The 14622-nt window shown below is 34.0% G+C and overlaps 1 protein-coding gene across 1 annotated transcript in view; it reads right to left on the reverse strand.

Moving 5' to 3' along the window:
- Positions 1 to 1844: 1844 nt before the first annotated feature.
- PAPLA1 (Phosphatidic Acid Phospholipase A1) overlaps positions 1845 to 14622 on the reverse strand; it is a 49630-nt gene continuing 36852 nt past the window's right edge. The window contains exons 11-13 of the mRNA XM_089085949.1: positions 12648 to 13015; positions 8739 to 8959; positions 1845 to 4584 (exon numbers count right to left, since the gene is read on the reverse strand). Coding sequence (XP_088942075.1) covers positions 3981 to 4584; positions 8739 to 8959; positions 12648 to 13015 — 1193 coding nt within the window. The 3' untranslated portion in view covers positions 1845 to 3980. The remainder of the gene's footprint in view (positions 4585 to 8738; positions 8960 to 12647; positions 13016 to 14622) is intronic.

A 14622-nucleotide genomic window follows, 5' to 3' on the forward strand; every position in this document is an offset into this window, starting at 1 on the left:
TCATTTGCTGAGTTGCATTAAAGGGGAGCCTTACCAATGCAATCTATGTTCAAATATTCTTCGATCTTCCTGCTCTTCATTATCTTGATGACCTGCTCTTTGACAACAACTTAGTAAAACGTTTTTGGCAATTACCTCAGGTGTATGTAATAATCTTAGACATGAGGTTTTAGAAGTACAAGGTCCTTCGATGCTCTTGCTTTACATTATACTGCTGACCATTTAAGTAGTCTATTGACTTAAAATTGATTTGTTAAATTATTTCTTCACAAAACGGGTACAGCTTAAAGTAAACATTTAATAGGGTTGTATATCGAACCTAAATAACAAAGCTAAACATTGGAATAAAATTGACAAAACTTTCGAAATTCTGTCAATTCTTTTAATGCATTGAAAATTAGCACTAGCAATGTTGTTAAAACACAACAAACAATGCTTTTCAGAAAATTAGACTATTTCAGTTTTCAGGATTTGGCTTTGTTTTTAATATGTCCAAGGTCGTATCTGAAGATTTGAATCTCATAAAAATAGCCAAAAACTGTCATAAAATTAGTCAAAAAAGCGAGTCTCGGACACTAGATAAAAAAGAAAGAAAAAAAAATTCATAGCGTAGAGTGCTTTGTGAGGACCAAAGAAAAAGTTGTTTACTCCCTTCCCCAAAATTTTAAGTTCTCACAACCCCCTCCCATAAAAAAAAGAAACAATTTATAAAAAGTTTAAGTCGATACCCGATCTGTGAGACGGAGATTGTACACTTAAAAAACTAAACCTATTTTAATGAATCGTACTGGCTGAACACAATCTCTACAATAAGGAACAATCCCTTGCTTTTAGGCAAAAAAGTATGCCCTTTTCAAAAATCAATTCACTTATCTGATTATAAAAATCTCCGCTCTCTGGGAAAACTGTTACCTGCTATATAGCATCTATAACACCATGGCACAGTTTCCTGATCAGCAATTGGCTGAAAAACGTCACTGACGTAGGCTGTCATACATATAAGATAAGTGAATAGAATACGGTTGCAAGGCCTTCTAGCTTCCTCTTAACATTTTATTATTATTATTATTATTATAATTTTATTATTATTATTTTATTATACTAAATATTATTTTAATCAAAACCTAGTGCTAGGGGACTGAGTTTCGCTCACTGAAAAGAAACACAGTTTTTTAGTCTCTTTCACAATACAGCCTTAATTCCATTCGGTGTAAACAGTAATAGCACTGGGGTGCAGGACGTCCAGGTATTTCTAACGTCATTCCAATGAATTTTTGTTCAAAATTAATGAAGGCCCTAAACGAATTTTCCCAAAGTCATGACCAATCTAGATCGTTTTTTTTTACACTGGAAAAGGAACACTCTTATCAAACGAAAAATAAATAACAAGCAAAGCTTGGTCCCCTGGTATACACATTATTATTGTTATTTTCTGCCACAATGCGTAGCATTTAACACAAAAACATTAAGAATCAGAGACTCACTTCGCAGCTATCAAACGGGAATGTCTTTCTCTAAAAGGTCAAAATTAACTAATTTGTCAAATTGCGTTTGAAACTCCTTCTACTTGTGCTCAAGGCTTACAACCTTCAGGGGTCTCTAATTTCAGTCAGCGCAGACGATCTACGAAAAATATTAAGAGGTTGGGCGGGAAAAACGAATTTTCCCAAAGTCATAACCTATCTAGATCCTTTTTTTCCTACCAGAAATGGAATAATCCGAGAAAAAATTTACAGATATATACATTTACTGCTCAATTAATAGGATGGAAATAAGCAATTGATTTAAAGCAATCAATGGGGCTTGTTTTTGTCACGCGAAGACATCAAATCAACAAGTTACAGTTTAAAGTTCTACTGATATATTTCAATGTAGAATAAGTTTTAGTGAAACTGTACACTCAAAGAAGTTTCTTTCTCCTTCTAAAGGGTAGAAATTATGCAAAATAAATCACCATATAACTTCACAATTCTTCACAGACTGTTACATATTTCATCACTATTACCAAGGTAGAAATCTTTAACCGTCAATTTCCCTTATTGTTTATCAAGATCGGTGACCATAAGCCCCAAGTTTTTTGACAGTGACAAATTTAATCGTGTACTTCTTCGTCATACAATCGGACATCACTTTTGAGGGGTTTTGGGTTCTTTTTAGGAATTCTCGCGTTTCTATCAGTTAAAGTTACTGTTCAATTGAATCCAAAAGGAAAGTACTATTCGCAAAATAGTGTAATTTTGGTAATTTTTACCAAAATAGTGATTTTGCTTTTTAACAGCGTACAGCTATAGCCGCAACGGTGATTAGCTTTGAGGATCTCTAAAGCTTCCATCTTTTTTTACTTTTGGTTTGCTATAACGTTTGATTCTAGAAGAACATTTTTTTTTATTTTCAGTTTTGTTGTAACATGATCACCTCTTTCCAATGAATTATAAAGTGTTGCAAAATGTTCCAAGTTTTTTTACTGAAATGGAAGTTTTTACTGAAATGGTTAATCAGGCAGCAGGAACAGCACACAATCATCCTCCTGAGAGGCTTATTCCATCAAAGCGATTTATCGTCTTATTCAAGATTCCCCTAGAATTCGCCCTCCCCCCTAATTTTTTATGATTTGGCACCACTGACCTGAAAGAATATGTTGCTGTTTAAAAACTACTCTTCCGAAACGTTTGACATATTTGTGGCAAAAAAGCGCTAAAAAAGGGTCTTGGGAAAATCCGAACACATTCGGATTTCGGAGCGAGAGAAAGAGGAGTAAAAAATTCCAACAGAAAAATAAAAAAAACTATAGGAATAATTGTGAAAACTTGGGGAAGAAGAAATGGGTTCAAAGTCCCCTAACCCCGGCGCATGTGTCAGTTTCAGAAAATTACATGTAGAGTATAGCAGATTGACTTAAACAAACCGACAAATAAACAATACATTAAACAAATCAGTCCCATATGTAAATACAAAGTTAGGCAAATTTTCAGGCTTATCTAGATCACACTTCATCGCAAAAAAAGACAAAAATTGAAGGACTAAGATTGAACAAATTGCATTTAAAAGAGGAGAAAGAAACAAAAAGACTAATAGGTTAACTTTTTAAACATATGATTTTTATAAGAAAAATCTGAAATAAACTTCAGTTATGCGACTGAGATTAAAAGACGGCGAAAAATTACTAGCCTTCTCAAAATCAAAAGACATTGACTGTATAATTTCGTTTCGCTAAAATGTCGCTGAAAAACTTAAACTTTAAAGTGGCTTATAGCTAAAAGGAAAAATGAATCAGCAGACAAATTTATTGAATAGAATTTAAGTGACCCATATTTAACTGGAATCCAACTAAAATGAAAACATCATGCTATAACTAATTAATTTGAAATATATACAGCTAATTTGAAAAAGCAGTTAGCCCTTAAATGGGGAGGGATAAGCTTATAAGAAACGTTTAATGAAAATTGGAACTTCGTTAGAGGAGGGGGGGGGATAGAGTGGGACTTTGACAGGATTTCGGCGGAGAAGGAGCGTGCGCAGCTATATGAGTACCAGGTGGCTTATTGCTACAGCGAGCTGTTTGTAATTAAAGCAACTTTTGACCTTCTGGTAGGGAGGCACGTTACCCTATGACCCCTCCCTGTATCCGCCCCTGTTTGTAGTAATAGCAGCAATTTGAAAAAGAAATTAAGCAATGATACTGATAAAATTATTACATCCTAAAGTAGAAGTTTACGAAATGCGAATAACCTCAAATCACACCTTCTAAAATGGGAAAAAATTTATTATCAGGCGAATTCCATTATCAGCAGTTCATATACGTCCCTTAATCCTAAATTTAAGAAGAAAAAAATGACAACTGATGCATTTACCATAAGGATTCCGATTAATGTCTTTTGATTTTGGACATCCGAATTAGGCCAACTCACAACTATGAACTTGCACAAAGATAGATCAAATACTGAAAAAAATCACACCAAACAAATCATTATCCAAATAACCTACTTTAACGGTGTAAATCCAGTCATAGGAGGGGGAGGAAGGGGTTGACTCCTTTCTCCTTCTTGTGCAGGCTGAGGCTTGCGGTTTAAAGCACAAACATATTTTCTCTGTCTATTAACATTTGCAGCACTAGCTTTAACACTTTGTGGTACCCTAGTCGGTGGAGGCTGGAAATCCAGCACTTTGGTTCCTGCAATTCCAGCACTGGATTCAACATTTCCTGGAGATTCAACACTTTGGTTCGCTAAAATTTGGGATCTTGGTGCTAGTGGAGCAGGAGGCAGTACAGGAACACTTTGTACACCCCCAACAAATTGATTCATTGGAGGTTGGGATCTGGAGACTTCTGGTGCTAGAGGCAACAGAGGAACACTTCGTGGAGGCCCAAAAGTCTGACCTGTTGGAAGAGCAATATGGGATACTGGGGCTGAAGGAGTATACTGAGGAACAGCATTTATTATTCCTGCTTGGGTTTGACTGATATTGACTGCAGAGTCCGGTTGGAACTGAGCTTGTGGCTCCACAGCAGGGATAGAGTCAGGACTTATACCCAGATCAGAATAAATCTCCTTCAAGATTAGCAATACAGTATCTTCTGACTGCCTAAAACAAAATTGATCGATATAGCTCATCTTCTAAAATATACTTAATATTTTCCATGAAGGGAGAGAACTAAGGAGACAATATATTCCTGTGTTCTCCGTATAAAATTGTTCCCGTTTCAGAATATATTCTATGAGTTTTGAATCTTAGAAGTCAGGATATATCTAGCTCCAAAACGTAAAGACTAAACTGTACTAGATAGGTTTATCTCAAACAATGCTAGTGATGATCAAAATTTTTACTTCAAAGTATGATGTTTAAATTAGTGTACAGTATATTTTTTCCGGTTTTAGAATTCAGTATTTCATTCACAAAAACCCATAAAAAGAAAAGAAGTAATAACAAAAATCACATTTTAAACTTGAATAGATCTAATATGTAAAAATTGATCAATTCTGCAAAACTCTCAAACTTTGCAACCGAAAAGAGACTTGGCCATTCCAAGCTTTGATCCTTAGCCTCTCCTAAAACTTGACAAAGACCTGAGCATTGCAAGTGGCAGTGCTGCTATGGAAGGAACTAATCATTTTCGAAATGGACAGACATACCTACACCAATTGAAATCGGTTTAGGTATCATTAGATCGATCAACAGATCTGTTTAAGTAAGTTTAGATTACATTACATTGGTTTAGATCTGGGGTTTGAAACCCCAGCCCGTGAAATTTCAGAAATACGGCCCCGCTTTTTTCAATGGACGCCCTTATTTCGCAAGAGCCAGGATTGTCAATAAAAGTCCTATTAGCTAACATAGCATCAGTTTTAATTTCCGTTTCTTGTCATCTATTCTCTTTTTTTTGGATTGAATGTGGCCACTTTATTGTCATAGTCTTTCCTTTTATTAGTATAAACCCAAAGCGCATGAGTATGTAAGTCGTCCGTACTCTCTGTAAATCCTTGTGGGTAGGTTGTCTGACCTACGATGTTGTAAGGACAGGGTTTTCTCCTTTTAGAAGAATAACCTTTAAACCTGCCTGAAATTAGATTATGCTAATGATTTAAGCATCTTATGTGAAAGTCTTTGCCAGTTCACGGTGCTAGAATAGGTTTGAAAACTAATTTTCAGAAGACTTGTATCTTGGTAGTATAAAAGACAGCGCAATAGCGCTGCCTAAGTAAAGAACGATGTTGGCACAATCTATTATTTATTAGTAAAGACGGTGGACGCAGTGAAGATGTTAAAAGTAGAATAGCCAAGGCCCAAGGTATTTTTTCACGGTTGAAAAAAGCTTTAAGAATAGGAAGATAAGTCTGCGAACCAAGATCCGAATATTAGAGTCTACACTGATAACAGTGGTTAAATACGCTTCTGAAGCATGGGAGCTTGACAAACGGATGAAGATTTGCTAGACGTTTTCCAGAAAAATTGCCTACGTCATGTTTTGGGTACCAGACTGACTGACCGTATCTCAAAAGTAGGCTGTAAGAAAAGTGTGGTTCAATCCTGCTTTCTAGGGATATAATGATAGAAAGGTTGATAAGGCTAAGGCATGCTCTGCGGATGAAGGATGACAGATTGCCAAAGATTGTCCTTTTCGGCCAACCGTCTAGGGCTAAACCGAAAGCAGGTCGTCCTCAGTTAGGATGGGAGGATGTCGTAAGGAGCGATTTAAGGGAAATGGGAACTTCCTAAGAGGGTAAGAAGAGGGAGGCTTTGAATATATTGGGATGGAGAAGAAGCGTGCATAGCTGCGTTGGCTGGCCTCAGGCGACTTGGTGCTGCGGTGAGTTGTTAGTAGAAGTTGTCGTAGTAACCTTTAAATTAGTTTATACTACATTTGAATTACACTACATTGCAATGAATTTCCTAAGATATTTATGTTTACATAAACAAGGGGGAATAAACAAGCTTGCGCCCTCATCCCCTCCCCCCAGAAAAAGAGAAAAGAAACACATAATAAATTAAAACATCCCCAAAGTCTTTCTAATCTTTTTTGAACCGTCTGTTTTAAAAATATTGACAAGCTTAGTCATGACCGAATCGTACATGAAGCGTTGAATAGTCAAGCCAATTGGCATTATCAACATATTGCCATTTTCTGCTTCAAATGTTCCCTGGACATCCAGCACAAGGGCAACAATCGAGGGGGAACAGGTGAATCCCCATCGATTTTTTTTTATTTCCAAACTTCCAAATTTTGTAATATTGTAGCCTAACAGAAAAATAGTTGAAAAAACTTGCACCTAAAGGTCATAACTACACATTTAGACACTTTAGGCGTAACAGTCTCTTGCAGACTTGTTCGAAAGGAATCAATCATTTCGGTAACAGGTGGAACTTACGCCTCCCTCTTGATCAATCCCTGTAACATAATCTCCCTTAGATTCTCCCTCCTTTATAGGCCATAGAATCTTTGAACTGATTAATGCAATATATTTAATGTCAGCTCATTTCTGTATTAGTAAATCTTTTCTAATTAAAACCTAACATCAAAATACGAAGAAAAAACTTTTGAAACAACTATGAAAAAGTTAGGCTGGCTTAGCCTGTCACAAAGACAAACTTATCGGTTCTACTTTATTTAGGCTAGTAATGCTTTTCTCATTTGGATAGGCTAGTCTTAGCTCATTCAGCTTGTCAAAGAGACAAAATGTTACCGCAAAAAAAAAATAAAAATAAAAATAAAAATAAAATAAAAACTTAATGGGTCCTAAAACAAGTAACTTACTAATTGAACTCGTCACTTCGATTAAAATCTGGCATTTTGATATATATATATATATATATATATATATATATATATATATATATATATATATATATATATATATATATATATATATATATATATATATATATATATATATATATATATGTATATATATATATATATATATATATATATATATATATATATATATATATATATATATATATATATATATATATATATATATATATATATATATATATATATATATATATATATATATATATATATATATATATATATATATATATATATATATATATATATATATATATATATATATATATATATATATATATATATATATATATATATATATATATATATATATATATATATATATATGAAATATTTGAGAAATTTGGTATATAACCGAAGTGTTGCTTTAGCATTCAATTTCACCAGTTTCTTTACAAAATTCCTACTTCCTCGATTTTATTGTTCTTGAGATCGTTTTCCTAATGTATCTGACCTTACATTTGACGTGAGGACAGTTTTGTTTTATATGAATAGAAAGAGAAGAAAGAGGACGCGTAAAAAAAGAAAACAAAAAAGTAAAGTACTGAGAAGCGAAAGGAAAAAAGAAGAGAAATAGAAGTAGGTAAATAGGAGAAACTTACTGAAAACGAATTGGTCATGAACGAATAAAGTCGGCAAATAAAACTAAAAGGAAGAATTGAGAGAAAGAACAAAGGTGATATAATCAAGTGATCATTACCCAACAGAATCATGGATTAAGTAAACAAAAATTACTGAAAAACTACGAAGAATTGTAAGAACTAAGATGATGAAAAATAACTTTACAGAACTCAAAAAAAATTTGTTTACATGTATTTTTGTTACTATATATGGGTCGGACAAAACCTTCAGAGGAGGGGGGTTCAGACCAAGTAACCCCCCACCCTCCTGAATGCGGCTCTGGGAGTAAGTATGACCTGAGTTGCGAGGCAATTCACCTATTATTTATACATCATTTATTTCAAGTATTACGTACAAAAAGCCTCTACTATAAATACAAATAAAGTTTTAAACCCCACAGAAAACACTTGAAACATACAAAATTTGTCTGTTACTAGAGCTTGCAATTGGACGTAGATATAAAAGAATTATTCGACCTATTAAATTCAAAAGAAAACTGAGCACAAATACACAATCTTGCTCAAGAGATCAATCTTCAGTAATAGAGAAGACATACTGTTTTTAACAGCCGGAAACAGCTCGAAACGGATCGACATAAAAAGTTCAGGGTTATTGATAGATTGTTACAGAATTTTTTATTTCATTTTATTATCAGTAGCTACCTAGATTGAAATGGAACAAAGATGAAGTTACAGACACCAAGCATAAGATATAATCGCAAAAATGAATTAGGCAAATAAAAATTTGCATGGAGAACAAAGAGAAAGAAAAGAGAGAAAGAACAAAGGTGAGAGAGTCAACTTACCAATACCCAACATGAGACGCCATTGCAAAAACATATTCACCAACACTTTCTAAAGGGCCCTCTTGAAGAACATAATCAATTCGCCTGCCTTCGTTCAAAGCCCCTACTTGCATATTAACAATTGCCGGATCGTCCGATCCTCTGAATTCAGCAAAACCTTCCCCAAGAAATGCATCCTGTACATCCTTCACCAATCCGCTGGTAGATGAACCTGACTGAAGCTAGAAACAAACAAGAGTAGATAAGAATATTTTTATTTATAACACGTACATAAATAAATGTCACAAAACAGCGCACATGCCTGGTGGCATACTTTAGCGCTGAAAATATTGCCAACGAAAATACACAGCCATTTTCTAACTAAATTTTACAACAACGAAAAAGAAAACCCTAATGAACAAAATGCTTAGCATGTCATAAGATATTTCTTCACCAGTCTTAGAAAATGTCACTTGTTGCTGCATTCTCGAACTGATGCTGGAATTGAGTTCCAGATTTTTGGGCCAGTGTGACGGATGCTGAATCCCGCTCTCGATGTCGGGCGAATTTCGCACGAAAAGTTTGAACGATGTGTAGTAGGATAATTATGAAATTGAGAATTAGTTGAGAAAATGCCGGAGAAATTTACAGGTAAATTACTATATTGATAATCGTGGTAAATACTAGAGATAGAAATTAAATGAAGTTGGTCCAAAGAGAAAATTCCTGAAGTCCCACATAGGTGTCAAACTGAAGTTCTGCAATCAACATTAAAAAGAATCCTCATTGCTTTATTCTGAAGTATTTGGAGAGATTTGAAAACAGACGGAAAGGTAGATGCCCCAACCGAAATGCAAAAGAGAAAATATGGGTGGACGAAATAATAATAAATAGATTTTATAATAGCTTTAGGAAAGAAATGACGAAGACGAGTTAGCATGCCAATATTTCGGAAATTTTTAACGACTGTGTTTTTACATATTTATGAAACGACAAATTTTCATCTAAAATAATCCCAAGATATTTGAACTGATCTACCCATCTTAATTCAAGACCATTCAAGAAAAGGTAAATATTAAGTGGTTCCACTCTCCATAAGGAAAATACTCTAAAACATCTAAAGCTTTAATTCAGTTTTTCGGTTTTTGTGAAGAATTAAAATGATCTGGGGGAGGAAGTTTTCCAGGGTGGACTACAAAGGAGGAATGGGTAGATATAATATTAAGTGAAGTTTCACGGTGATTAAGAAGTTGGGCAAGTTTGTGGGTACAGGTATGATACATAGGGACGTTTCCTGTAATTTACTTATAATTTAACCCGGATTTAAGGGTGTGTATTTTTTTATAATTTGAATAGTGTTATATTTTTTTTTGTATTAACCATGGCCCGTAGATATCGTATCATATAATTCTAAAATACTTAATTATGTCATTCTTAAATGCACGTTCACTTACCCCCCCCCCCTCCAAGTGGATAAATATATAGCCCAAATTGTATACTAACTGTATCTTGATAGTACGACTCGTTTCTTCATATTGATTTAACGGCAAACAGTAAAGAAATGCTAGGAAGAAAAAAATCGCGCAATCAAAAATCAATGAGCATATTTGATGAAGAATACAGATTGCCAAAGACCGTCCTTTTCGAAAGATCTTGGAACAAATGAAAAGCAGGTCATCCCGAATGGGGTGGGAGGAGGTCGTCAGGAAAGACTTAACGAAAATGGCAATTTCTTGGGAAGTGTAACGAGGGAGGCTTTGAATAAGTTGCGGTGGAGAAGGAGCATATCTGAGTATATATAATTTGGGATATATTTTTTTCCATTACGGTGGGGAGAGGGGGGGAAGATAAAACAAAGCGCATTTGGGAAATAAGAATTTTTGGAGGTTTCAAAATGATTTGAAGAATTTTATAGTATTTCCTTACGGAGAGGAGTCACTACTGTATCTATTTACCAAAGAAACCATCAGGGTTTATTGCAACGAATACCAATGATGGATGAATCGGAATTTCAGAAAAAAGTAGAAATCTGCAGACTTTATGGCCAAGATTTATGGTCCCTGTAGAAGTTTTTGGTATATTTTTTTATAGTCCCGCTGTTTGAATATTTCAATTTATGAATTTTAAGCTCCTAAGGTTTATATTCCTTGTGAAGAATTTGATTTTGCGACAAAGCTACAGTTGTAACTTCCACTGAAACAACAAAATATTTCTGTTAATTAATTAGTTTCATATCCATCCATTCATCGAGCCAGAACTATGACATTACTTATATGACTGTATATGGATGTCTTTCTCATTCAACGGGATTCTCGAATTTTTCTATTTTTTAAGTTATAAATCGTTGTGTAAGTTTTGACTCAACCAATTCAAATAATGACACTTTATTTTGTTGCGGAGCAACACTACTACCTTCACTTTTTTCTTCTTTTTTTTTTTTTAACTGGACATTTTTCCTGGGTATGGGAATCGTGAAATTGGGCAGAAAAGCTCCAATGAAATTTGTAAAATTTCCAGTAGCTATTCAGAAGAAAGAAATATAACCGTTTTTTTTCTCCTGTTGAAATGCCAAAACAAAGCCGTACTAGTTGGGAAAATGAATGCATTCAGACCCATTGTATGTCGTACTCCTGCAAAACATTAAATTATCTCTCTGAGAACCAGAGAATTCTGAATCTCTTCAGGATTTCTTGCAAATAATTTTGGAAGAGTCGATCTCGAATGCCAAATACGGATTTTGGGGTGACTTTCTGAAATTTTTGTTTTAATGAACTTTTGCGTTTTAATCGAGTAATACTAAGAAAAGTACACAAAATAACACGAACCTTCTTATATGAAAAATTGCCTCGTTTACTTAGAAACAGTTTCCAAAGTTTGTTATACCTTTTTTTTTTTTTTTCTTTTTTTTTTATGAGCACAACTTTTTTCTAGACAATTTAAAATTCTCTTTTTCAATGCGAATAAACAGTTTTTTCTTTTAATAACTGGATCTAATATTTGTTTTTCAAAAATAAAATTCTTTCTGTCACTTTTGAATCTTTCATTCTTAAAAATTCCCTACACTCTGTCTCAGTAGAATGTTCAAGCTTCGAAGCTAAAGGTTTTAGAAATCAAATAACTTTGAATACTGATAAAACTTCATATTATCTCTAAGAAGACTTCAGGGAAATTTCTGTCTCTCTCTTAAAATTTTGGGATATAATACCGTAAATTCTTATTTCAGAGCACAGAACTTCAAATCTTTTTAGTTTTTATTTTATTTTGACTTTTATTATATTTTAGAAAGATAATGCCATAAAAAGTAAGGTTTTCTTCGAAATTCAAAAACGAACTGTACATGAAAAAAATTTTCCAAAGTTGTCATCGAGTATCAATTTCTTTTACATCTTAGAGGAAGCTATTTTTTTTTCTACAGGGTAGATTTTTTTCCAAGCCGGATAGAGAACCTTAAATTTAATATCTGGGAGTGAAATTATCCTATTCTGTAAAGAACCAAACATTTTGAAAATTTCTATTACACGGAATAATTTTTCCGCTCTTTCGGATGTTATTATTCTCTACGACCCTTTTCTGCTTAGCAATGAAAAATTCTTTTTTCTTTCCAAATCGGTGCGGCAGCACTTCCCCGATATCGGAATTATTCTATAAGCGGGATTATCCTAACCCCCCTACTTGCTTTCACTATCATTAACGACCGAAAATCTCCCGAAACCGCATCTGTCGAAATGGATCAAATGGATCATTCAGATTATATATAGTTAGCGATAACTATTTGGAAATAAAATTTTATCATGTCTTTAATCTTGGCGGCTGAAATTAACAAAACAAAGGAGAGAATGGAAGATTTATTGGATTGCTGACGTATTCAATGGGAAAGCAGAGGTAAGCGTTCGAGAGTTAAAATGGGGACACAACGATCGAATAACTTACCTGAATTGGGTCGTCCACTTTCTGTGCAGGCTCTATGCTTCCAACAAAATTGCTTATAGCAGGGATTCTTGATATAGGCGTGTAGCTCTGAACAGCTGATATAGTAGTTTTCAAGCCATCCCAAAATTTCTGTTTAATATCAGCCGTGAATTTGGAAACTGTTTCTTGAATTTCTCGATGAAATCTTTTCCTTCCCTTATGATGTGGCATTAAAACAGGAGGAATTGATGTCATTCGAGGATCAATAAGGGGTTCTACTCTATATGCTATGGGGTCGTGCGGATGAAAAATGTTGTACATCTTTGGGCATGTGGGAAACTTAAAGTCGGGTCCCAAAGTTTCTATCCCTCGAACAGCGACAAACATAGCTAAAAGTACAAAGAAGACACTTTCTTCATTAAAAGGTATTTGAAGTGATAAAACAATGTAGAACAAATTGAAAAGAGAGTATGTCAATTAAAACAGAAGGAGAATCCGAAAGGGAAACAACTGCTTCCATCCTTTATTGAAAATTTTGTTCCAAATTATTCATCTAAAAAAAAGTTGCTGAACTTGATTTAACTGAGTAGCTTTAATTAACTAAAAGTTATAAAAGAACATGTAAAAAAGTTACAAAACTGATTCCTGAAGATCGAACAAGACTTGAAAGTTTAATTTTAGACGATATAAAAAGTATCCAAACGGTTACTGTGCCATAAGTGAAGAAACATCACCAGACATGTTCACTTTTTTCATCCATTTTTAAAGATGAGTAGGACCACGTACAATAACACTAACGAAGTGAACAAAAGACAATTAGCAAAAGCACACGTTTTACCGTCATGAGGGTTGAATAATAGACGTAATGGTATGACGCCAAATACGCAGCCAAACGGCCAAAATTGTCAAAATGGTTTAAATATCTAGAAACACTGACCGTGTATGTTCAAATGTAAGAAGAAGCGAAAGCGGTAAAAGTTTAGAATTGTGGCTCTTGATAAGGAGACATGCTGAGAAAACAATTCTTACTTTAAAATATGTATAATGATCCTAGTTAACGTATTATCCAAGGGGAGAATCTTTATCATCAAGTATTTCCTCTATAAATCCTTGTTTTTCCAGCTTAAAAGAAAGAAATTACAATATTCTCCATTCTAAAACGGAATGCATAATTCTTTTGAAATTGCCGCTATGAGTTGCCAAATAAGTTATTCTATAGATAGCGTTCTTATTCCTTTTTTTTTAATGAGCTGTGGCTAAAATACAAAATATGAACCTGTAACAGCCGGGATAGCGCTATCTATAAAACAATTTGTTTGGGAATTTCTAGGGGCAATTTCAAAAGATTTATGTATTGGATCTCAGCATGGTGGTTTATTGTAAACTTTTTCTTTTAAGCTGGAAAAAGAAGGATTTTTCGTGGAAAGACTTGATGATAAAGGTTCTCCCCTTGAATAATATGTTAACTAGGATCATTATACATATTTTAAAGTAAGAATTGTTTTCTTAACATGTCTCCTTATCAAGAGCCACGATTCTAAATTTTTACCGCGAAAGCCAGTAATTGATCCAAATATTATGGCGTCAGTCATCCTAAAAAAAAGACAAGGTGTCGCGCTTTTCCCTCGTTGGTTTTGACGTTACAATTCCGCAGAAGAATCGGGGAATTTAAATGGCGAGAACTTGGTTTGAAAAGCACTCATCAACACTCATTCATTTCCTAGCATTTTCACTATAATTATATCTTTGTATCTTATGTTAAATTCATTATTAAGATAGGAAAACTGCTATTCCAGTTCTTCATATTTTCCAAATTTCGAAAACATAAATCCTCCCTGTGATTGACGAATCATAAAAGTTGCACTTGGTGGTTGAAAATACCCAGGCTAATAAAATTAGACACAGGATGCATTATTAATCATATAAATGACCCCCCCCCCCTCTGGATACGGCCTTGCTTATATATATATATATATATATATATATATATATATAT

The sequence above is a fragment of the Artemia sp. Qi Xiang Cuo genome, chromosome 3 (assembly GCF_049724085.1).
Source record: "Artemia sp. Qi Xiang Cuo chromosome 3, ASM4972408v1, whole genome shotgun sequence".
NCBI lineage: Eukaryota > Metazoa > Arthropoda > Branchiopoda > Anostraca > Artemiidae > Artemia > Artemia sp. Qi Xiang Cuo.